Source organism: Aquarana catesbeiana, linkage group LG10 (assembly GCF_042186555.1).
Source record: "Aquarana catesbeiana isolate 2022-GZ linkage group LG10, ASM4218655v1, whole genome shotgun sequence".
NCBI classification, from domain to species: domain Eukaryota; kingdom Metazoa; phylum Chordata; class Amphibia; order Anura; family Ranidae; genus Aquarana; species Aquarana catesbeiana.
The window spans coordinates 140673772-140700567 of record NC_133333.1 but is presented as its reverse complement, the minus strand read 5'-3'; the positions used below and the strand labels follow the sequence as shown (position 1 = coordinate 140700567).

At 39.6% G+C, this 26796-nt stretch overlaps 1 protein-coding gene and 1 pseudogene across 1 annotated transcript in view; both read left to right on the top strand.

Moving 5' to 3' along the window:
* Positions 1 to 26569, top strand: part of LOC141110929 (cytoplasmic phosphatidylinositol transfer protein 1-like) — a 302399-nt gene extending 275830 nt beyond the window's left edge. Inside the window, exons 8-10 of the mRNA XM_073602732.1 lie at positions 76 to 139; positions 2757 to 2843; positions 16097 to 26569. Of these exons, the coding sequence (XP_073458833.1) occupies positions 76 to 139; positions 2757 to 2843; positions 16097 to 16254 (309 nt within the window). The 3' untranslated portion in view covers positions 16255 to 26569. The remainder of the gene's footprint in view (positions 1 to 75; positions 140 to 2756; positions 2844 to 16096) is intronic.
* LOC141109861 (spastin pseudogene) lies at positions 17616 to 26569 on the top strand (annotated as a pseudogene).
* Positions 26570 to 26796: the final 227 nt, after the last annotated feature.

The window sequence follows — 26796 nt, the reverse complement described above, 5'->3', positions numbered from 1 at the left end:
TGTTTGGAAGTGCTCTGGTCTTTGGCCAGCCAAATGGTCTGGGGCTTAAGTGGTTAATTTTTGTTTTTCTTTCAGAATATCAAAGACATATTGTTCGCAGGACACAGAGAAGCTGTGGCTTGGATGGATGAATGGTATGGTAAGTGTAAATTGTTTTGCTTTATGAAAGAAATTGCTGCTTCACTTAGGTTTAGGTTAAAATGATTTGAATAAAACATATTAGAGTATAAAAGCAAAGGTACCCTGTGTACATTTACAGTTTAAGGCTCATTTGCATCTCCCATATATACACAAATATGGATTTGTTAAATTAATATTTCACGTGTTTGGATTAGATAGAATCTTGGTCTTTGCCTCCTTTCATGGTGGGTACAATATTTAGCTTTGTTTTACGGGATGTACATATCGAAAAGCAACCCCCCCCCTTTTTTTTTTTTTTTTTTTTTTTTTTTTTTTAACATACATGATTTTCATTTAGATTTCAGTTTGAGGTTTAGAAATTTGGGTGGTTGGGTTCAAGTAAAAGCTTGCAATTTAGGAACTTGGTTTTAAATGCAGGTTTTAGAAGTTCTAAAGGAGTTTTGTTAAAGTGATTTACAAACTCGTCAGAACTCGCTAGACCACCCTTTCTCAAACTTCTTTAACATTTTTCAGTCCAGGACAATTCTGACATTCCTCTCCTACATGTAAAAAAAACATAATTTTGGTGGTGGTTTCATAAAGACCGATCTAGAGAGGTGTTGTATAATACAACGTTTCTCAACTCCAGTCCTCAAGGCGCACCAACAGGTCATGTTTTCAGGATTTCCCTCAGATGAAACGGCTGTGGTAATTACTAAGGCAGTGAAAACTGATCAAATCACCTGTGCAAAATAGTGGAAATCCTGAAAACCTGACCTGTTGGTGCGCCTTGAGGACTGGAGTTGAGAAACACTGGTATAATACATATCCCTGAAGTACCACATTTTGTTAATGGTCAGTGCAGAAGGCCTTTTTTTTATTTTATTTTTTATTTTTTAATTTTTTTTTATGGTCATTGGAAAAGAGCCGCTGACGGTGATTCTCAGTGGAAAAAACTCCCCTCACAGATGGCTAAAAAGATAATTGGAAAACACTTAAGCAACCTCTAGCGACCTCTGGAGGAATCCCAGTTCTATATCATGCTTTAACAAAAAAGGCACCTTAGCCATTGTGTTTTTTGTTTTTTTTTTTTTTTTTTTTTTATATAATGTAAATTGCCTTTGGACCATGAACAGACCCAGTCAGGCATACCTGCTATCTCACTTTCTAAATTCTTTCTAAAGTCATGGTGTGGCAAAATGCCAGTATGCTGAAGTTTACGCATTGAATTGATCATAGCAATGACTCGTCTCTTAAACTGGCTGTAGATAGATCGAAATTCAACCAGTTCAACAGGGACTGGCTGTATTTCCATCCATGGCCATTTCTGCTGGATCGATGTTCGAGAATTTCTACTCGATCAGTGCATGCAGCCAATCTGCTGCAGGTCTAATCAGTGTATTCTGACAGTGGAGGAGTCCCCCTGTCAGAATACAACAGTGCAGCAGGGAGGATTCCTCTATCCACTTTACTTGGATGTGGTGTCTTACATATCTGGAAAAAAAAAAAAAAAAATCCATCTATGTATGGACAGCTTTCCTGTATGGGTTATGGAACCGGAACTATTTTTGCTGCCTTTTAAAGCCATAGTTCTCTGGGGGTCCGTTTACCATGTATTAAATGTTTGTAAAACAGACTATACATAATATAGTTGGGGAAAAAATAGCCATAAAGCATCCGTTCGAAAATATAAACTTAAAAATAAAATAGCATTGACTCAAAAACAGTAATAGCTTGGCAAGCTATGGGTATTTTTACAACTTTGATTTGGTAAAGATTTTTTCTCATTTACATGTTCATTTACTGTACTCGCAACGAGTCGACATCCATAATGTAAACTGTTCTGAAGGGGAATATCTATATGCTGCACTTTAAGTCATTGTAGTGTCAACTTCTCTGCACATTTGCTACAGTTACCCCCCCCCCCAGTACTTGCCTAATTCAGTGATGTGCACGAGAACTGCTGCAAAACCATTGCATAGAGCAGGTATAATTTGTTTTTTGTTCAAATGGGATAATTTAATAAGTCCCCTTTCACACAGGCGTCTCTGTTCTGCGGAATCCGCTTGCTCAGCGGGGGACTGCTCCGCTGATCCCCGCTGTGCAGGCAGAAGGCAATTCCATCTCCGCTTACTGAGAAGAGATGGACAGTTCCGCTCACCTCTACGGGGAAATCGGATGAAAACGGACCACTTGTCCATCTTTCATTTAATCCACCAGACAGATGGAAAATAGGACCTCCATCGGTCTGGATTTGGCAGAGAGGATCGGATCGAATAGCAGTGGGTGTCAGCGGACATGTCACCACTGACATCTGCTGCTCCATGGAGGTGAATGGAGTGTCCGATCAGGTCCCCCTGAAAAGCTGACAGACAGACCTGATTGGACAGCCCGTGTGAAAGGGGCCTAACTGTGCATAATTAAGTGGTGTGCGGTTACCCATGTCTTCAAAGGCTGATTTTGCTCTTGGGATTCTATTAGTGGCTACAACTCGCCAGGAACAGGGTGGCTTAAGTGCTCTGCAAGGATTTTCTTTTTTTAACAGGTTGCGTTGTCACTGACCTACCCTTGACTAGAAAGAGGAAATCAGTATTATGTTTTGGTTATAACAATTTATTTTCATATTTGTATCATAGGTATGTCTCTAGAAGATGTGCGGAGGTTTGAAAGAAGACTTCAGGAAGAAACAAATTGCAAAGTAAATTCCCAGAAAAAGTCTGCAGGTGAGCACTTTTTTTTTTTTTTTTTTTTTTATTAGTCTTGTACAAGAACAGCTTAATGACAAAGCATGATTTCTCCTGTGTAGTCTTTGGACTGGAGCATGGGCCTCTTAAATTATATGAAGAACATTTTAATAGACTGAGGCAGGTTTAGCCTGTCTGGCATTGTCACTGTCTGTGCATTCCTGTCCTAAGAACTACTGCTCCCTTCAATTTTTATCCTGATGTCACAGGGACAGTAAGTGAAGGTAAGTCTCCTCTAATCGGGATCACGGCTAAAAATAAAAACCAAAAAGGTCAGCTGTTCCCCAACCTATAAGACTTAATTTTTTTTTTTTTTTTTTTTAAATGGTAATGTAAAGCAAGTGATGTTTGCAGTTTCCTATGCTATTCCATCTAGCAGTACATGTGAGTTGAGGCTGTTGTATCATCTGTATGGCAGCTTCTCTTGTGTCTTGGTTCTTCAGCAAACCCTAGATAGCAGCTGAAAAATCTGTGTAAAAATGCTTCTAGAAGTTAATCGAAATAAAAAAAGTATGCAGTTTTGCCTGGGGCAGATTTGTTGGAGATTAGACATGTGAATGCAAGGCCTCATGCACACTGGTCCTCCTGTATTTAGCTTTTCTAAACACAGGAAAAGTTATCTAAGAATATTAAACCACTTGTATGCTTCCCAAATCACTTTAACCTGTGTTTTAAATGTGTATGATGGTAAAGCAGGTTTAAAACATGTTACATGCATTTACATTTGTTCAGCCATCAGTCCCACAGCAGCACTAATTATCGAGTGTTTAAACATTAGAAGACCATAGGATGCATTCAGATCCATTTAGGAAGGTTTGCTTTGTGGGCCTGAAGGCTCTATTTCGATGCTAGTATGCGTGAGGCCTAAGGTTGCTATATACTTTGAGTTTTACAGCTGCTGTCTAGGGATTAATATAGAGCTAAGATATGTGATTTGGAGCAGTAAAGCTCTTACAACTGCATCTGTGCACAGGACCTCTGTTAGATAAGATGGCAAGAGAAATGACAAGGATCATCGTAAAAACCATTGTATTTAAAAACACCTGCAGAGCAGAACCACCTATAAAGGGCCAGTAGTATGCACAGTGCAGACAATTGCATTGCACAGTGATGTATTGATGGCATTCTCAGTGTTCTTCCACTATCCAATGAGCAGGCTGGGGATGGGTCAGTGATCAAAATGTATTTCCTGACAGGGAGAAATGGGAGTTCTCCAACCTGACTCTGCTGGTTGTCAGGGGTTGCTTGATTTAAAGACTGACCTAAAGAAAGTAAACTGTTGTAACTATGGGCAAAGTCAAAAATAACATGGCATGTAGTTTGTCACTATCATTTTTCAGTGGTTTTTCTGTGTTCCCCAATAAAAGTTTTATTACCTGCTGATCCAGTTAGTAGATCTGTTACTTTTTTTCACTTCCTGCAGCTGACTGTGCCATCCTGTGTTTGTTTTTTTTTTTTTTTTTTATATATTGCTGGTAGTAGTACACTTTAAAAATTCATTTTTTGTAGCTAGCATAATTGATGCTTATATATTTTATGAGTTATAAATTAGATGTTTAACCCACTTATCAATTTTTCATAGGCTTAAAGCGGCTATCTAGTCAGTTATTTGGGTGTTAAAATGTGTAGTCATAGTTGCATTAGACTTTTTCAGTAGAAAATGACAAAGAGCAGTGATGTGTGAAGTACAGAAACTATTTGCAAATGACAGCGTACTCTGCACATCAACACAGAACCTGCACATTGCCATACTGCATAAGCACATATCTGTTACATGATTAGTTTACAGCTTATCTAAACCCTGAAATTAAAATATTGCAGCTCACCAGTCCCTAAATATGATGGCTATTTTAAGTTGGCCATATGCGGCTCAAGTTTCAGCCGATTCCTTTTGGAACCACCATTCGAAGGTGCTATTGTCAACCAAACTGGCTGAAATTTTGTCTGAGACCCTGAAAACACCCCCCCCCCCCACACACACACACACACACACACCTACCTAACATCTGTCAATTAAAAAGAAAATCAAAGGAGTTGGGTGGAAAATTGTTGGCCAAACAGCAGCTGCACTCAATCAAATGCAGTCACTGTTCAGGTATTCTGACATCCATTGTCGGTGGCTGTCAGTAAGCAGTAGCCCAGCGGGGAGATGTCCCTCTTTGCTGTATAGCGTGGATGGTGGAATCTGTTAGCCGTTTTTCATTTAATCTGCACACACTGTATAAGCCAGCTTAAAAGAAAGCTTAAAGCAGAGTTCCACCCACAAATGGAACTTCCACTTATCCGGTTCCTCCTCCCTTCCGGTGTCACATTTGGCATCTTTCAGGGGGGAGAAGATACCTGTCTACTACAGGTATTCTCTCCCACTTTCAAATCTGTGGCGATCTACGCCATGTCCGGCCCCTCCTTCGCACCCCCCACCCTGTCAGGACACGCAGTGCGACTCACGCATGCGCAGTAGGGAACCAGGCTATCACTTCCTGATTCCCTTACTGAAGATGTTGGCGCCTGCACCCGAGAGCCAAGGGACAGGTCGGCTTCGGGTGAAGACTTTGCAGGCGCCCTGGACAGGTAAGTGTCCTTATTTTAAGCGCAAGCTCAGCGGGATGGGGCACTTTAAATTTTTTTTTTTTTTTAATACACTGTTCTTTTAAAAAAAAAAAACTTTGGTTCACTTTTATTCCTATTACAAGGAATGTAAACATCCCTTGAAAAATATGCATGACAGGACCTTTTTAAATGTGAGATCTGGGGTCAAAAAGACCTCAGATCTCACATTTACACTTGAATGCAATAAATGTGTTTTTGCAACAAAAAAAAAAAATTCCCTTTAAGACCACTGGGCGGAAGTGACATTTGATGTTGCTTCCGTCATCCAGTGTTATGGAGCCGAGCGGGGGCCATCTTTCCCTCACTCGGCATCCAGTCTCACAGGGGAAAGGACGCGATGGTCTCTCCGCTGCTACCGACAGCTCTGGTAAGATGCGGAGACTACCGGAGCACTGCGGGGGGGGGTCTTCCCCCGCCCCCGATTTTAAAAGTGATCTCCGCCGCAGAGACCACTTTTATTTGTTTTATCTGAAAGAGAACCGTCCGCTGGTGAAGATACCGGGGTGATGGCAGCTATCGGCTACCATAACAGCGGTATTCCACTTCAAACAGCCAACATACAATGACGGCAGGCGGTCCACAAGTAGTGGCACATTTTGCTTGTCTTGCGAAACACACTGAAAACAAGTTACTCAAACTATGGTTTTACTGTATATATAAAAATGACACCATGTGAACAAAAATCCTATTGATGACACGTGTGAACCAATTCCTACTAAGGAGGCTAACACTAAATGAAATAACACGCAAGATCTATAATGTAGTAATTCCACTGTGTCACAGTGTCATCATAGGGCGGCACAAAAGAAAACCATTCAAACGAGCAAGATTGCTGTATAAACTCGAAGTGAATAATTAAAGTGATAATTACCATGTAGCAAGTTTAAATAGCCCGGTATGTCATATGAGTGGGGATATCTGAATGATGCTTGCAGCTACAGGCATCATCCGGATATCCTCTTTTTTCAGCCGGCGATTCTGTGCACCGTAAGAACAATCGTAGCGCCAGTTCAGCCGCTTGATCGCTTTTACGTACAGTGGGAGGGGACGTTCCCAAGAAAAACAGACAAGCAGCGCCTATCTAAGTCTAGCAATATTATAATATTTAATTTGGTAGCAATGCACTCACTGGAAACCGGAAAAAAGCAGGCACATCTTGGTGAATGTCAGATGGACAACAGGGAGCTAAAGTGATCATCCAGGCAGCGCTGTGGTGTCTTGCTCAGCGGCACCACACTCCAGTGCTTCGCCTGGTCGCCGCCGGAAGTTACCATCGAGATTTATTGTGACCAGATGGTCCCCAGTCATCTCTATGACCCTCGGAGGCCTGGGCGCGATGTTATGACATCGTGTCCGGGCCAGCGGAAGTAAACAAAGCCAAGGAAGGAGAGATGTGGGGTGTTTACATCCCTTGTAATAGGAATAAAAGTGATCAAAAAAATTTTTTTAAAGAGAAACTAAATAAAGTTAAAAAATAAAAAATAACATTTAAAGTGCCCCCGACCCCACGTGCTCGTGCACAGAAGCAAACGCATATGTAAGTCATGCCCACATATGTAAACTGCGTTCAAATCACAAATGTGAGGTATCGCCGCGTGCATTAGAACAAAAGCAGCAATTCTAGCCCAAGACCTCTGTAACTCTAAACATGTAACCTGTCATTAATTTTCAAGCGTCTATGGAGATTTTTAAGTACCGAAGTTTAGCGCCATTCCACGAGTGTGCTTAATTTTAAAGTGTGACATGTTGGGTATCTATTTACTCGGCATAACATCTTTCACATTATAAAAAAAAATTTGGGCTAACTTTACTGTTTTGTTTTTTTTTTTTTTTTTTTTTTTAATTTCTTTAAATAATTTTGAAAAATCGTTGCGCAAATACCGTGACATAAAAAGTTGCAATGACCGCCATTTTATTCCCTAGGGTCTCTGGTAAAAAAATCTAATATTTGGGGGTTCTGAGTAATTTTCTAGAAAAAAATTATGATTTTTACATGTAGGAGCGACGTGATAGAATTGGCCCAGATGGGAAGTGGTTAAAAACAAACATACGTAAATGCAAGCAAAATTGTGGAGGTGCAAATCCCAAGTCTGTTACATTTTGAGGATCAAATATACCCATAACCTTAAAAGGAACAGGCCTAATTTAAGGAAAGGACCACAAAATGCGTACAAAATTATAATGATATAACAGTGTACAATAGTGTAATCATAGAAATGGATCATTATAATATCCCATTCAAAGTTTTAAACCATGAGGCATACGAGTTTTAAACTGAAAAATCCAAAATACGTCTCTCTTGCAGAGCAGTTGGAACAATCCTCCCCCCCACCCTTCCTCTAAGGTATATTCACTTTTTCAAGGATCTGTACTTCCACTGCTGAAAGATCTCCATCATGGTAGCAATTAAAGTGGCGTGCAATGTTGGTGGATTTACATAGTTACGTAGTTAGTCAGGTTGAAAAAAGACACAAGTCCATCCAGTTCAACCTTAAAAACAATAAATAAAATAAAAAATATCGTACAATCCAATATACCCAATTTTTACCCTCAGTTGATCCAGAGGAAGGCAAAAAACCCCAGCAGAGCATGCTCCACTTTGCTACAGCAGGGGAAAAAATTCCTTCCTGATCCCCCCAAGAGGCAATCAGATTTTCCCTGGATCAACTTTACCTATAAATATTAGTACCCAGTTATATTATGTACATTTAGGAAAGTATCCAGGCCTGCCTTAAAGCAATCTACTGAGCTGGCCAGAACCACCATTGGCGGGATGCTATTCCACATTTTCACAGCTCTTACTGTGAAGAAACCTTTGCGTATTTGGAGATGAAATCTCTTTTCCTCTAGACTTCGAGTGCCCCCGTGTCCTCTGGGTTGACCGTAAAGAGAATAACTCAACACCGAGTTCACTATATGGACCCCTTATATATTTGAACATGTTGATCATATCCCCCCTTATTCTCTTCTCAAGAGTGAATAAATTCAGTTCCTCTAATCTTTCCTCATTGCTGAGCTCCTCCATGCCTCTTATCAGTTTGGTTGCCCTTCTCTGCACTTTCTCCAGTTCCCCGATATCCTTTTTGAGAACTGGTGCACAAAACTGAACTGCATATTCCAGATGAGGTCTTACTAATGATTTGAGCAGGGGCAAAATTATCTCTCTAGAGTCCATACCTCTCTTAATACAAGAAAGGACTTGCTTTGGAAACCGCAGCTTGGCATTGCATGCTATTATTGAGTTTATGATCTACCAAAACCCCCAGATCCTTCACCACGGATTCCCCCGGTTGTATTCCCCCTAGCATGTATGATGCATGCATATTCTTAGCCCCCAAGTGCATAACTTTACATTTCTCAACATTAAACCTCATCTGCTACGTAGTCGCCCAATTAGACAGTGCATTGAGGTCGGCTTGTAAATTGGAGACATCCTGTAAGGATGTTATTCCACTGCATAGCTTGGTGTCATCTGCAAAGACAGAAATGTTACTTTTGATCCCAGACCCAGTATCATTTACAAAGCTATTAAAAAGTAAGGGTCCCAGCACTGAACCTTGGGGTACACCACTGATAACCTTAGACCATTCAGAGTAAGAATCATTAACCACTACTCTCTGAATTCTGTCTTAGAAAAGTTTTCTATCCATTTACAAACTGATATTTCCAAGCCTGTAGACTTTACCTTACACATGAGCCGCGTGTGGGGAACTGTGTCAAACGCTTTTGCAAAATCCAAGTATACCACGTCCACAGCCACCCCTCTGTCCAAGGTTTTACTTACCTCTTCATAACAAGAAATCAGGTTTGTCTGACAACTTCTGTCTTTCATGAATCAATGCTGTCTGCTGCTTAAAATGTTTTTTTCCAGCAATAACTCGTCTATGTGGTCTTTTATTAAACGCTCCAGTATCTTCTCGACTATAGAAGTTAAACTAACAGGCCTATAGTTACTTGGTTTGATCCCTTTTTAAATATAGGCACCACGTTCGCCCTGCGCCAATCCAGTGGTGCTATTCCCGTCATTAATGAGTCCCTAAAAATTAGATACAATGGCTTTGAAATTACAGAGCTCAATTCTTTTAGGATCCGTTGGTGGATGCCATCAGGTCCAGGCACTTTATCTACCTTTATTCTGTCTAAATAATTCTGGACTATATCACCTTTGAGCCATTGTGGATCATTCAGGGCTGTGTCACTACCACCCCCATTATGGACATGAGCTCCCCCTTGCTCTTTTGTATACACAGAGCTGAAGAAAGTATTTAATAAATTTGCCTTCTCTTTGTCCCCAGTCACCCACTCTAGATTATTTTGTAAAGGGCCTACATGCTCAGAACTGGCCTTTTTACTATTAATATATTTGAAGAATTTTTTGGGGTTTGTCCTACTATCTTTTGCAATCTGTCGTTCGTTTTGAATTTTTGCATCCTTGATTTCCTTTTTACATATTCTGTTAAATTCTTTGTAACATTTAAATGACACTAGTGTTCCTTCATTTTTATATTTTTTAAAAGCTCTTTTCTTATTGTTTATAGCTTCTTTAACTTTGGCCATGAGCCACATAGGTTTTGTTTTTAGCCTTTTAAACTTATTGCCTGTGGGAATATACTTTGCAGTGAGGTCCCAAACAGTCTTTTTTTCAAGAATTCCCATTTCTGTTCTGTGTTTATCAATGCAAATATTCCCTCCCAGTCTAAATCCTGGAGAGCATCTCTCATCCTTGGAAACTTTGCTCTTGAAGTTAAGTGTTTTAATCTTTCCCGTATGTATTTCTTGTTTACAGCTAACATCAAATGAAATCATGTTATGATCACTGCTACCCAGGTGTTCCTTTATCTGGACATTAGTAATAAGCTCTGCATGGTTTGAGATTACCAGGTCCAACAGAGCTTCATTCCTAGTTGGGACCTCAATAAACTGGACCATAAAATTGTCCTGTAATAGGTTTAAAAAATGTTTGCCCTTTAACTGTCCCAGCAGTGCCATTACTCCAGTCAATTTCTGGGTAGTTAAAATCCCCCATTATTATCACTGTCCCAGCCCTTGCAGCCCTTTCCATCTGTGCAAGGAGCTGAGTCTCCACCTCCTCGTTAACATTGGGTGGTCTATAACAAACTCCAATGATTAACTTTGAACTACGCCCATCTATATGCAGTTCCACCCATAATGCTTCAGACTCATCACACTCTCCATCAACCAGGTCCTCTTTCACACTTGCTTTGAGATCACTTCTCACATAGAGACAGACCCCGCCACCTTTCCTTTTTACCCTGTCTCTCCAAAAGAGTGCACAGCCAGGAATATTAATAGCCCAGTCATGTGAGGATTGAAGCCAAGTTTCAGCAATACCGATTACATCATAGCTCTCTTCATGCACAAACGTCTAGTTGTTCGCCCAATTACAATTATAAAATTGTATTTTTTGTTCCTTTTCAGCTGAATACGAACGAACAACATTACCCTTACTATGTCTTAAACAAGGGCAACCAGTGCCGCCACAGCAATAATTGCCCCTAAAGTGTAGCCATGTAAGGGACTGTGTTTTGCTGGATTTAAATAGACTGGGTGACGGCGAGTTTCCTAATGTAGGAGCTCTCCCAGAAACAATATTGATACCATTCTTGAGAATATCAGCACAAGTTTGATCTTCAAAGGATAGGCAAATATCTATGTACAATGTTCTTAATTTCACCAAATTCCAAACTGAAAGGTGTGCTCAACGTGAGTCGCTTAGGCCTGGTTCACACCTATGCAGAATGCAGGTTGCAGTTTGAATATTCCAGGTGCATTTTGTGTTTTTCTATACGCGTTTTTGATCCATTGAAGTCTATATGGAACCAAAAACCAGAAAAAGTCCTTTCCATAAAATGCACAGTGTGTGTGTATGTGCATACACACATATGGACATGACCCATAGGAAACCATGTTAAATAGACTTTAGTGTGTTTCTGCAAATCGGAAAATGCACTAAAAAATGCATAGGTGTAAACCAGGACTTATTGTTGAAAACTTTTTCCTGACTACAGAGTTTATTCCCCTTTTGAGAGCTCATCCCTCTGCTTAGAACCTGCAATAGATGAAGCTCTAGCCAACATCCATCTGGGGTATCCGCTCTGCAGAAAAACGTCCATATAGAGCCTTTGCTTCTCTTTCAAATGGCTGTTGGTTACTGCAGATACAGTGAACCCTCAAGAATTGGCCAACAGGGATGCCCTTAATGGTATGTTGGATGTCCTGAATCTGCCATCAAGAGTTTGTTTCCAGACAAAGGTTTTCTATAAAGATCTGTGCTGTCACTAGTACCTGAAACACACAAATGAACATCCAAGAAGCGTTCTTCACTCTTGTCAGCCTGTCCCGTAAAAATGTAAATTTCTGTCATCATTTAGATATTCCAAAAAGGAGTCCAAGGTACCCATACGTTCATCTACAATGAATATCAGATAGTCTATGTAGCGTTAGAACAATCTAATATGCCATCTGAACGGATTGCTAGATCCATAAATACTGGACCGCTTCCACCACCCCAAATAGAGGTTAGCGAGGGAGGGTGAAAATTTCACCCCATCGTGGCTCTGCATTTCTGCAAAACTTATTCCCATTGAAAACAAAAAATATGGGTCAAAAGCTATTACCGTACATCCAGAACAAACATACGGACCTCCCAGCGTGAAATTGGTGTAATGTTCCAAGTAAAAACTGACTGCTTAAATGGCTAAACCATGGGGTATGGAGGAATCGAGGCTAGCTACATTGCAGGTAATCCACATAGTGTTCATCCCATCTAATAGTTGCAATATTTAAAAGATGGTTTGTATCTTAAAGATGGCTAGGGAGTCTACGGACCAGGGGCTGTGAGATGTTATCTAACCATTGGCCTAATCCCTCATTGAGAGAGCCAATCCCAGAAATGATAGGTCTTCCCTGCAATTAATTCAAACCTTTATGGGTCTTGGGGAGATGGTGAAAAATTGACACCACAGGATATTGTGGTATCACTCTCTCACACATTTTGCGGTCAAAAATTCCAAGTGTAGCTCCTTCATTTACTAGTGATGTTAACATGACTTTGTACTTCTTTGTTGGATCACTTTTTAATTTCAAATAGGTGTATCTGTCCAACAATTGTCGTTCAGCTTCCTCTCTATAGGTCTCCACTCCTAACACTACCACCAGACCTCCCATATCGGAATTAAGAATAATAGATGAGTCTTCCTCCAGGTTTTTGAGAGCTATCCTTTCTTTAGATGAGAGGTTATCTCGCTTAGTGCACGTGCTAGTGGGCAATTTTGCATCCAAAGCGGTGAGATCTCTCTCAACCAATTTTTTTAATCTTTCCATCTCCGAACACCGTGCACTAATGGGATAAAACTCTGATCTGATTTTAAAGGAAAGAATGAAATCAATATTAGTGTCTGCATTTGTCTCCAAACCACTTTCCCATGACTCTTCCAACTCTCCTGTAGCACAGTGATCTCTGAAAGAATAAATCAACATTTAACTCTCTGAATCAGACATCAGGGCTCCCAACTTAACCTTCTTTGAAATGTTTTTTGATCGCTAAATTCCTTATAAATTTATTAATGTCCAAAATGGTATCAAGCACATTAAAATGCCTTAATAGGAAAATGTTTAGTCCCTTAGAAAGTAAGGAAGTCTCTTCCGGAGTTAAAGTCCTGTTGGAAAGATTCAACACATTCCAAGGACCTGTCAAGTCCTGCGTGTCTGGGTTTGTTTCGGATAGCGATTGCCACCTCCTGTAACGTCGTCTGTTTTGTCCCCTTCGTGTCTTTTTGGGTCTTGATTTCTTGTCCTCTTGTAAGGTCTCAGTTTCTGTGCCCCGTTTTTTTGGGGCGATTGGCATGCTGGCACCCTGTTGCCGTCCAGGTGGCTGTGTGATCGGAGTCGGATGTAACATTGATTCCTCTATATATTCTGCTTCAGTGTCCAAGAAGCTCACATGTTTACCAGAGGAAAGACTCCGACCTTGTCCATGCCTGCATACATAGATCAAGTTGGTGTCATAGTCCAGTTTGTCTCAACATCTTTTCTGTCTTGGTCTCTAATTTTTTTCCAAACGATTAGGTCTTTCATTTTAATAGTCTATCCAAGTCAGCAGTACTCTGCAAAGGCTTAATATCCTCTTGTAAAGCAGAGATTTCACTTTGTAGATTCTCAATCTCCTTGGTTTTAGATGAAATAATAATTCATAAGAGCAATGGAACATGTAGAGTGTACCAGTCATTTTCTTAAGATCATTATCATAGAGTTTAAAAGTTGGGAACTTTTTTATACATAGTCCCCTTGGGATCCATTCCAATGCTACATACTCGGACATTGTGCAAGATTCGCAATAGGCTCTAATCTTCTTGCTCATTGATTTTTTTTTTTTTTTTTTTCCAATTTCCTGAATAAAAGCCTGATTGAACCTATATTGCCCTCTGCACTATTGCTTTAAGTACCCTGGGCATTGGCTATTTATGGGTTATTTGAAGGTTGTTTGAAAGTCCGTCTGACATCCTGTGTAATTTGGCTTTCCAATATTCTATAGAGTAGATAGAAACAAGTCCACTCTTACCGAGCAAGTGTTAAAACAAGAGCTTAAAAGTTCTGAACATGATGTACACCGCTCAGGTAATTGGTGAAATACTTGATGGCTGTGGGTGCTTACCTTGGATCGCCACTGTGAATGCAAATGAAAGAAGAAAGGGAATGGTAGCACAGACAGTCAAATTTTTGAAAGTCATTTGTCACCAAGCCAGACAAACACAGGACAGGTTGATGCGTTTCACACGAGTCACTCATGCTTAGTCTTGTTTTTTTACATGAGGCCTAACCTTCCATATATTAAATATTTGTTTTTGGGTTTAGATATACACTTTGGATCAATAAAGACCTTAGTAAGAAGACCCAAATCAAGTATGGACCCAGACATGATCTAAATTTAGCTAATCTGTTTTAGAAGTACAGTAAAAATCCAAGAAAACTTGGTGATTAAACAATTTACATTTTCCATTCCACTTGGAGCCTATGTACAAACTCCTCTAATTTTTAACAGATAAAGTTTGCCTAGGTTTGAAAGAGATATAGACCAAGCATTCTTTAAATGTCTGATTAGGCTACATAAATAAGCCCTGCACTGATCTGTTGTAGTGATTCATGTATGGATGGAAATGGGAGGTCTTGTAAGTAATACTCTCAAAACTTTTTGTAGATTGTAGGTCCCTTAGCCGCAGGTGTTCCCAGCCCTGTTTCAAAAACATTTCTGGAATACAGTAAGATACTTTTCACCCAGCATTTTTTCCCTTTTCTCTCGAAGTACACACTTGACGACGGTGGTTTGTTAGAAACTAGTTTACAGTGAAATTTGTTTATCTAACTCTGTAATCTAGTAAAGCTACCAGTCTAAAAAACTCTGGAAAACCACTACATTCAAAATAGATTTTCCCACTTGAAGCAGAATGTGGCAATGTTTGATTCCATTTCAGGCGTTCTATGCTGTGTTGGTGCACTGCAAAGACCTGACCTCACATCAGCATGGCTGCAGGGCAGAGCAGTACAGTGTATGTTTTCCCAGAGTGGATTTCTTGTAGGAATGTATGGGGAACCTGTCTTAATGGGATGTATAGCTATAATTGGCTACAGTTGTAAAAACGAATAGCTTGACGCAAGATTATCAATATAAAAAAAGTTTAAAATTTCTGTGTAGAAGTTGTATTTATATGTTTAAGGAAAGACCCATTTTATTATTTTCTTTATGCAGTACTGCACAAAGGTTGTGCTTTATTGCTCCTTCCTAAAAATGCAAGAATCTGTTGCAGCTGTGCATTGTAGCCAATCGGCTTCTGACTTCAGCTTGTTCAACTAGGCTTTGGCAATAAAACCTGGAAGCTGATACATAGCGCTGCACCAGATTTTGCACTCTTCAGGTATAAATAACCCCCACGGAGTCTGCCAACTTGTTGAAACGAATGCTTTCCATGTATCTCAACTGCAGTGGAGTAAAATATAGAGTTCTCTCTAGTGGTTAATCTTCAAACCTCTAAATCTAATACAATAACATTTTTGTGGAAGAACAAGCATATAAAAATGTGAAAATAAATCGTCTTTAAAGTGAACATGTGGCCAGGCTATCGACTTTTAAGTACATACAGGCAGTAAATATAGTTGCCTGGGAAAACACTTTCAACAAAGTCAGTGATTCTGCTGTGACCTTTAAAGATTAATTGCTCCACAATGCCCGCAACAACAGATGCTAGTGAGTGTGGTGTTCAACTTATTTACAGTTTGTTGGGAATATATAAATACTGGAATGTCCATAGCTTGACCACATTAGCCACTGCAATAATGTGCTAGCTGGGAGAATACCATTTTCCCTTTAAACCAGTGTCAACAGCTTGACTGAGCTCAGTCTTTCGTAGCTTTGATGAGGATCTCACTGCCAGGGTTACAGACTGCAGCGAAGACCCAGTGGGGATCAACCTGTGTCTCATTCCACACAAAATGAAGATCTCTGGAGGTGTTGTGCTTTAATGCAATTGCTTGTTAACCAGTGTTTATTTAAATTTTACGTTCCTATTTTTTTCTGATCTTTTATGAGATTTTCTTCTTTATTGTAGATCCAAACGGTGAACAATTGCTAAACACTGGTGTTGGGAAGTATTCAATCAACAGGTCAACCTCCTGGAATAATGGAACAGAGACATGTCCATATGCAACTGCAAATGGGAATGCAGACTCAAAACCAAGGCCAAGACTGCCCTCAGCTCCAGAATAATACATAGAGAAGCTTAACTTGCTAAACAAATACAAATCCGGATATTTGGGGAAAATGCCCAAAAAATTCTTACTATGGTCTTCTGAATAATCTACATAAGATATACTTGATGAGATGACAAGGTCAATTCGATTTTCATTATTTACCTTTTTAGGTCTACAAACTGCAGAAGAAATGGAAAGGCTTAGGACTTGAACTTGTCCATGAACATTAATGGTGCACAACATGAGCTGGTGCAATTATTTTAATGTTGTAAAGAGAATGATGGCTGCTGGGATAATTGTTAAATATATACAATGTTAATATATTGGGATTTTAGGAGAAGTACATTGTGTAACCTTACTGAAAAGCAGAAGGATTTACAATGTGAACAAAGCCAATGTGCCACCAGATAGAATTCTGCATAGACCTGGTGGGACATGAGATGTAAATATGTTCATAACTATAATGTATGTTGTACCGTGGAGGTATGTCCCTTATTCTATTGAAACTTTTGTTATCTTTACTTTCTCCCAGATGCAGAAAACATGGGTAACTTGTTAAATCCAACATGGTGAAATGCCATGTACATAAACATTCCTTTATGGATAAAGGGGATTGTTTTAAGGCTCGGTATGCTTCATCTGAACTAAGTTGGCAAGAATAATTTGTGTAATGTTTTACTTGCCCAGCACATAGTGTTGAAAATACTGTCTCATTGGCACACGTGGCTCTTATGGGGCCATGGGTGTTGGGAAAACTGTTGTGGGAAATAATTTTGGTACCCCCCACCACCACCACCTTTTGTGTTCCTGGTCTGAGAGTGTTGGCAGTAAGGAGTGGACTTATGGAGCTGCTTTCCACAGGTCAAAGCTTGCACAGATTTTTTTGCATGCTTCATATGGCATGCACAAGTAGCAGGTAGCATCATTTGTATACTTTGTAATACTACAGGACTACAAAAATGTTTGTATTATGCGTGCCATCATCTTTGGTCACAAATTGCCATCTTTTTTGGCAGTGGGTAGTTTAGCATCTAGACTTTCCCCTGATCAGTTACTGTAATATACTTTGGCACATTAAATACATAACTTATACTCTTTCCTAAAATCTTGTCAAAGCATAGAAGCTTTGTACTTAGGTTTCAGCCTATTTAGAAGCCATGGATAATGCTGATGAATTCCCCCCCCCCCCCATAGTTTTGATGTAGTATTATAATAATTGAAACAATAGAAATGAAAATGATGTCTCTTTTTATATTTGATATTTAAAAAATCCTGAATAGAGGATAAATCCACATGACATGTGAAATCACTGGAAGTCTTGTAGTGTGAAGCAGGCTAGTCCGGGACAGGGGCATTTGGGCACCGTGCTGGTCGTTTATGGTGGCTCTGGGCGTGGGTAAAGGAGTAGCCACTGACCCAAATGGCCTGTACGGGTCCCGAGCCCTTGGCTCGCTCAGACTTCACAGCGTAAGTGGAACGTATACACGTTTTCATACCTCATGCTCCCTGCTTTCTCTACTTAATGTCCTCTCCTTTCAGCTCTACTTTCTGTACACCTGGTTCTGTGAGTGGCTCCCCTACAAGGGTCATGGCAGACAAAGAATTGTGGGGTCCTCTGTGAGCAGGATGCTGCCTCTTTCAGAACAGCTGCTGCTCGGGACAGGCCAGCCTTTTGAATGTTTAAAAAGATCTAGCTGTAAAAGGGTACATAAAAGGAATTCAGGGGCTGGTGAAGGGAATTGCAGTACTAGTCACAGGGCAAAGTAAGCAATGACTGAGCATAATGTCTACAAACTAAAATGACAACTCTAATCGCACAGGATCGATTACAGTGATTGGCAGATATACCAGGTCAGAACAAGCACATGGTGACAATATTAACCTGCCTTTATGCAGTGGACTTCTGAAGGGGTGCAGTTCCAAAAATGAAAGATGCGGTCTCCATTGCCAGTAATTCTCCCTCATGCAAAAACCACACCCGAAGCTGTATCTCCAGTAGTTTCCCATTTACCTAGGATACCCAACAGCTCCAGTTCCTCCTTCTCACATAGGCCAATCTCCTTCCATACAGCCAGTGGGAGTGCAGGAGTGAAAGATACTAGACCAAATAAGCCAACATCTACTACTGGACTGAATGAAATTGTAGACTGTGGCCAATCTCAAGTTAGATGACATAGCTGGACAAGAACTAGCGAAACAAGCATTGCAAGAAATGGTGATTTTTCCTTCTATTCGCTGGCCTCAGAACTCCAGCTCGAGGGTAATTACTGTTTGGCCCTCCTGGAAATCGAAATACTATGCTGGCAAAACCAGCACCTGCTAAATCAAATACAACATTTTGTAAATCTAAATGCAGCACGTTTCACTTCAAAATATATAGGAGAGGAGGAAAAATTTGTGGGCACTTTTTTGAGGGGCAAGGGAACTCGTCTTTCATTTTTTTTTTTTTTTTTCTTTTTGTCCGATAGTCTTTTATGTGAATGAAGAGTGAGAACGTGATGCTAGCAGGTGATTAAAAGCAGGATTGTTGCTAGTTTGATGGATTACAGTCTGGCGGAGATGATTTGAGTGCTAGTATGGGCGCTACTGATAGCCTCAGCTTGGCAGGCAGGAAGTGCAGTGTTAGAGCTTCTACCCTGGAATCATAGATTTAATTGAATAAAGAATTTAACGATACCATGGTTTGAAAGACCAAAGGATCCACAAGCCAGCTTGCTAAATTGCAAATGTGATCCTGGAAGCCTTTGGAGAGATTTAATTTAAAAAAAAAAAATGAAGCTCACCTGTGTGCACTAAATCTTTAGAAACCTAAAAGTAAAGTGAAAACAATGGCATAGTAAGAGTATGTTTTGCATTTTTCAAATTTCGGTTTTCCTTTTTGGGAGCTCCCTGTTATCCAAGTCTGCTAAAAGAAATAATTGTCAGCGCTGACGTCACTAGATGGGGTCGCTGGCAACTTTCATTTTATTCTGTTTTCATCAGCTCATGCGCTTGAATAGAATACTGGGTGTACGAAGATCTGCCTTGAGTGAATTTTTTTTTTTTTTTTGTCTGCACATCTTTTTAATAACCGAATAAGTCCCTGGGATTTACTGACTCTAAATGTGTTTTTATTTCTGGCTCTATGAAGATTAGATTGTGGCAGTCATCTGCTTAAAGCTGAACTGGCAGGCATATTAGGAGTGAAGTCGAATGAGGTGTATGCCACCTCTTGGACATATAGCTTTAATTTCAACTCCAGGAAGATCACTTCTGGAGCTCCGATGCTGTACCTTCTCATCTCAGCTCCTTTAAGTGCAGAGGTGATGCCACTTCTATCCCTGCCTCTCCCCTCTTCCTGCCCAATCACAAAAGTCTTTGTAGTGGGGAGGGGCAGGCAGAGCTGCTGTGTGCTTATTTCCTCTCAGAGAGGTAAAGTAAGAGGGAGTGGTAAGACCTCTGGGAGTTAAAAAAAAAAAAAAAGTTGTCCTATGTAAAAAGTCCAGGAGGTAGCATGCACCCCATCAGACTTAACGCAGAGTATACCTGCATATTATCAAAATGGCTGAATTTCTGGAGTTCAGCATTATTGTGCCAAATAAAACATTGTGGTAGCACAGAAAATAAAAAGCACATGAATGCAATGTCAAGCAACTGGCTTGTTTTGTAGTATGTTCTTCAGCCCTGTAACGCTCCTCACATTTGAATGTCTAGAGGCATACAGTTTATTGGATGTAACCTTAATGTAACTCTAGCATGTTAAAAATTGCATGATTTGTTCACCAAATATTTTGCCAATTATGCAAATGTAATTTTTCAAAATAACACTTCAAAAACTTTTCTTTTTCCCCCCCTTCATTAAAATTGTTCAGCTTTTTTTTTTTTTTAACTCTAAATGTTTTTTTTTTTTTAAAAAAAGGTATTCAAAACCATACTGGATATTCTGCTGCTTTGTTGTATTGCATCATAGGGAAGGTTAAATAAATTGTTCTTACTTGGGAGATGTCCGATGATGAAAATCAACGTGCACCCCCAGGTGGAAATACAAGAAATGGAGAAGAAAATTCCCGTCTACACCCTTTCCATTCCGTGTTTAATGTCCTCTTATTACTAGTCTGGGAATATAGGATGATTACATGGTGCCTTTCCTCTTATGTAACCTGGGGAAAAAAAAGGTTGTTTTTTTTTTTGTGTTTTTGTTTTCCAATCTGAACAGGTGGTCATAGATTCCAGGTGTAATGGAAGCAACTTTTGTATATTTTAACCACTTCAACCCTTTAGGACGTACCCATACTCCCTCAAGTTGACGCAGTTATACCGAGATGATACCTGCAGGCATCATCCTGGTATCAAAGTTTTCAGCCGACAATGGGCTTTCATGTGGAATTGATCCGAGCGACTACACAGCTGCTCAATCACTTCTACAGGGCACAGAAGGGGGCTCCCCCTTACCCGGCTTCCTTCTGTGATGTAAAAAAACAGAAGCAACAAGGATTTTCTCACTTTAGTTTAGTTTTGGTTTGTTTACAAGCTGTTAGTGGCTTGTAAAGCATCTGATCAAACCAATCTCTAATAGACCCAGATCTCTTTATAAAGCAGACCTGTCATGCTAATTGCTATCACAGGGGATGTTGTTCATCCCATGTGTACAATAAAGTTGAAAAAAAAGTTAAAGGGACAGTGTTAAGTTTTAAATAATTTTTTTAAACATTTTAAAGCCTACCCCCATGCTCATGTGCAAATGCATACATAAGTCACACGCGCATATGAAAATGGTAATTGCATCACACATGAGGTATCGCTGCGAATATCAGAGCAATACTAGCACCAGACCTGTGTAATTCCAAACTGGTAACTTGTAATGTCTTTTAACCACTTAAGGACCGAGCCTCTTTTGTAGATGTGTTTTACGAGTTAAAAACAGTGTTTTTTTGCTAGAAAATTATTTAGAACCCTCAAACATTATTTATTTTTCTAACACCCTAGAGAATAAAATGGCGGTCGTTGCAATACTTTGTCGCACCGTATTTGCGCAGAGGTCTTACAAGCGCACTTTTTTTGGAAAAAATACACTTTTTCGAATTAAAAAATAAGTCAACAGTAAAGTTAGCCCAATGTTTATTTTGTGAAAGATAATGTTACGCCGAGTAAATGGATACCCAACGTGTCACGCTTCAAAATTGTGCCCGCTCGTGGAATGGCAACAAACTTTTACCCTTTAAAAATCTCCATAGGCGACATTTAAAAAATTCTACAGATTGTTTTGAGTTAGAGAAAGTCTAAGGCTAGAATTATTGCTCTCACTCTACTGATCACGGCGATACCTCACGTGTGGTTTGAACACCGTTTTCATATGCGGGCGCTACTCACGTATGCGCTCGCTTCTGCACACGAGCTCGATGTAAGGGGGCGCATTTAAAAAAAAAATTGTTTCTTATTTATTTTACCTTTTTATTTTTACACTGTTTTTAAAAAAAAAAAAAAAAAACTTTTTTTTTGACACTTTTATTCCTATTACAAGGAATGTAAACATCCCTTGTAATAGAAAAAAGCATGACAGGACCTCTTAAATGTGAGATGTGGGATCAAAAAGACCTCAGATCTCATATTTACACTAAAATGCAATAAAAAAAGTAATTAAAAAAATCTTTTAAAAAAATGTCCCTTTTAAAATCTATGGGCGGAAATTACGTTTTGACGTCGCCATCTTCCCCTCACTCATCTCCATGCACAGCCCTGAGAAGAACCGGATTGACTGCTCCGGTAAGCGGCGGAGGGCACCGTAGCACAGCGGGTGGGGAGGGGGGCCCTCTCCCGCCGCCGATAAGTGATCTCACGGCGAATCTGCCGCAGAGACCACTTTTATCTTGTAGCTGGCCGAACACGGGGATACCGGGGTTATGGCAGCTGCTGCCATAACAATGATATCCGTCCTCAAAGTGAGGATGTTTATCGGCGGTCGGTACGTGGTTAAAGCATCACCTATGGAGATTTTTAGGTACTGTAGTTTTAATGCTGATTTTTACATGTATGACAAATTGTCAGACTTGGCCTGAAGGTACAGTGTAAAAAAATTTTTTTTTTTTTTTTTTTTTCCAATGCCTTTGATTCCTATAGGGACACCCATGACTTGAAAATTCTATGGAAGCTGATTTAAGTGTGTGTGTGTGTGTATATGTGTATATATATATATATATATGTGTGTGTGTGTGTGTGTATATATGTATATATATATATATATATATATATATATATATATATATATATATATATATATATTGTGTGTAATATATATATTTTGTATGATTTCTGTTGGCCATGAAATTGTAGTAATTCCTGATGACTCCAGAGATGCAATGTATAGAAAAAAATACTTGGGAACGCGGCTTTTTTTTTTTTTGGCTCTGGTATCTTTATTATCCTGATGTTGCCCTTTGTAGATCAAATAAGTAATTTTTGTAAGGTGCAGAACCCTATTTTTAAGATATCTTACGTACATCTTTAAAATATGACCAGTAAATACAACCTACTTTTTCTATTCCTTCTGAAAGGATATTATTTTCTTTGTTTACATTTTAATGCATGAAATATAGTAGCATTGTTTCAAGGGTTTGGAAAGGGAATAGAGCAGTGTGGGAGAACCTGTTCTGTTTCTTTGCTCCTTGAAATTGATGCTCTGAACGTTGTTCTAAAATGAAATTAAAGTTGTGTTTTGTATTGAATATTTTATACATGGGTATAAAATATTTAGTTTTGTTAACCTGTTGTGTTTATACTCTAAGAAAATGCTTTTGGTTTTAAATATGATATTGTTGTAAAAAAATTGAATATTCATTATGAATAGTTTCTCATTTTGAAGTACAAAAGAGACAAATTTTGTCTTTCTATTCTGCACACATTTCTTATAACATAAGATTTATGCACACATTTCTAATAGCACAGGATTGATTGGGAAAAGGAAAGTAATAGTGAATTTTCAGTGTGTATAAATAAAACCCAGACCTTTTTATATGACAAATCAAATGCATTCCCAACAATGTTTATGCTGTCTGTAGCCATTGGGCAGGGAATGGGAACCTTACTCCAAATTGGACAAAACCCACACATTGATCACATGTTCATATTTAGGGTGGATTCACATATGCGAATTGGATGTGGGTTTCCCCACATCCAATCCATATGACAGGAGAGTGTGCCTGGCTCTCAATGGAGCTGGTTCACACATCTCCGTGGCGGCTGCGGAGCGGATTGCACAGGAGTCCTGTGCGTCTTTGGCTCAGTTTCAGGTCCGAATTCAGGCAAAAATTCAAGCCCGATTCGCCCCTGAAACAAAGAACAGGCACACATCCAACCCCTGCTGTGAGCTACATACGCTTTAATTGTGAACCCAATTTTAAAATTGTTGTAAACCTCTAGCGTGAAAAATTACAAAGCATATTTCTTTGAAATCTCTCCTCTCTCTGCTATTTGAATGTATCACTGATGAGACTCTATATCAACACAACAACCTCCCTGGTGATGCCCCCACCCCCCCAATCACACGGCAGGTGACAGCCTCAGTTGTGTGTGTTTGCTTATTGCAGTGTATAGAGGGGATGTATCATCTCCTTCACTCAGGTTTCATAGAGCTCTGCACGCTAGCTCTGCAGTGTATATGTGACATTAGCTTTCCATCCCCTGCTTTCTACTGCTGAGTAATAGCCTTTGATCTGTGTACTTTCAACTGATGTAGAGAAAAGTGGGCTGCAGACAAACAGGTACAACTCATGTAGGAGAATTTGTTTCATCTGTGTATCATCTGAGGGCAGTCACTTCAGTGGGTATATGTAAAGGGTTTACAGCCGCTTCAAGAACCCATTGTAGTTCTGGCATTGAAAACAGAACTGTTAGCTGTCTGTGCATTGAGTAAAATTGCCAGCATTTTGCAGAACACTTGGGTCTGCTTTTGATGCAGAGTGTGAATGCAGCAAGCGCTCATTCTATAGAAACATAACATTTTGTCTAGTGTGGTTATTTGGGTGGAAAGGTCTGATTTCAGGTTCAGAAATCCAAATTAGATCTATGCAGGTCTCAAAGGTGAGCCCTCACTGGCATTCTATTTTACAGTCCATATGTGCACCTCTTAAGCTGGCCATACATGTATTAAAAAAATTTGGCAGGTTCAGGAAGGACCTGCCGACTCGCTCAAAGTGTGGCTGCTGTGGTTGCACAGAAGTGGATCTACCCATCGACTTCTGTTCCACTGCCCTGCTGGTATATTCTTGCTCGATCAGCGCCGCAGGCAATAGACAGCAGCGCTAATCTGTGTATTCTAATGGCAGGGAAGTTTCCCCACGGTCAGAATACAATGAGACAGCGAGGAAGAGTCCCCAATTCACCTCAAATTTGTTGATGGGGGGAATCAGGTCAGTTTTGTATGGCCTGTTTATGGCCAACTTTAGTTTGCTCACCCACTGCAGACAATTAATTATCTCTGAAGATGAACAGAGACCCACATATGCTTGGGACTGGACTGACTGATGAGCGCATTTAAGGATTACCATGCGACCCTCAACTTGCCACCTACTTTGGATCCTATGCAAACTCAGGGGTGCTGTTTTTGCAGTTAGGTTACTTTTAAGTTAGCAAGCGACTAATGGGAAGAAAAACAAGCCTGGCTGTTCTGACCCTTTTTTGCTTCAGTACCTTGAGTCACTAGCCTAGAACAATTATTCAGATCAGGCCTGATGACTTTCCTGCTGTGCATACTTGATTGACTTAAAGTGTTTAACCTCAGACATAAAATGGACAAAGCATATCCCTCTATAGTGTGTGCTTGACTCAATACAGAGCACTAAGTGTCATTTCTGTCCGCTTCTTTGTTGCTCTATCAGGAAAACTTGTCAGTAGTGACTCATTCTAACACCAAGAGAGAAGGTGACAGGATTTTCAGCTGATTGACAACCTCAATTCTGTTGCTGTGTCCCTTCCCTCCAATCAGCTCTCAGAGCTCTCCTCACTGATGTAACTTCAGCTCTCCGCCCCCTGCTTTTCAGAGTTTAGAGATCCTGTGTAAATTCTGCACTTTGGATGTAGGGGAAAGACGGCTGTAGATACAGGTACAACTTGCTTTGGAGGATTGGTTTCATCTGTGTATCACCTGAGGCCAGTCACTTCACTTATGTGAGGGTTTACATTCACTTTAAGAAATTGTTAGCATCACAGCTGAGCAACTAGTATTTTCAGAAAGTCAGCTATGGAGGGCTTACTTTGATAAATAAACTTACCCCAGGTTGTTCGTATAAATCAGGGATTTTTATGAGCTTTTCTTTCTCTATAGTACATTGCTATGTGATAACCTACATAATGTGTGCAGTAGTTTGAATTGACACTTGAACATTATCTAGTTTCAAAAGGTTTTGTGGCTTTGTACCCCAGATGACCAGTATGATAGAACTATCAGAAGAGGTCTTTTTGGTTTTGCAAAAAAAAAAAAAAAAAAAAAACCTAGAGCAACAATGGCTCTACGTCATTAGACAATCGGCTAATGCTGCCTACTAGAATAAAGATCAAAGGGAAGGATTCATTAAAAGAGAAAAGGAAATGGGCACTGAAGTTACTGCTGATGGCAACCTTTCAGATTTCACCTTTAATTTTTTGCAGAAATTAAACTGTATATCTGATTGGTATGGACAGAAACTCCTCTGTTTTATGCCAGCTTTTATGAATCGGCTCCAAAGTGTCTTAACTATTCTAAGGGCCTGTTCACATCTGTGTTCTTTTGCTGCATTAAAACGCACCTGCTCAGTGCGTCAAAAGCACATGTAAAATTATCCCCTTAAATACTTTGTAACTGTTCCCATCTGTGCGGTGCGCTGTGCTTTTGAAAAGTCCTGCTTGCTGCCTCTTTAGTGAGTTTTGTAAAAAAAAAAAAAAAAAACTGCTTCCATTATAGTCAATGGTAGCACACCAAAAAACAACCAACAGTGCACAGATGTGAACAGGCCCAAGGGGAAAAAAAATACTTATCACTAAACAAAAACACAATTCATGAATTGTGACCTTTTTTAAACGTTTACTTTTATTTGTGTGGAGAGGTATGTGGCTATTTTGCTATGCATATTTTTTATAAAACCATTCATTTCTATTTTGCTGTCAGTCACTGAAGGTCTTTCGCTGCATGACTATGTCCATTTAATCTTTTCAAAGAAATGTATACATATATTTTTTCGTTATTTTATAATATATTTTAAGACTGACTATATAGAGAGATTAAACTAAGGGAAAAGCTTTTATTGTACAGTTCTTATACCTGTGTATTGACTGTTCTACATTCCATTAGTGAAAACATTAAAATGATTAAAATTTTGGCAGTGGATGTGACCTGTTTTTTTCTTTAACAAGTGATATTGATCAGTGGATTTTTGGTAAGATGCAATAAAATACTATAGTATGAGAGTTCGTGTAGCTGAAACCAGGTTCTCCTTATCCAAAAGTAATAACCTTATGTTTTATTAGCCAATGTAAAGAGGAACTACAAGTTGAAAGATATGGAGAAGTCCTTACAGCAGAGCTAAACCCACAAAGAACTTCTTTTCAG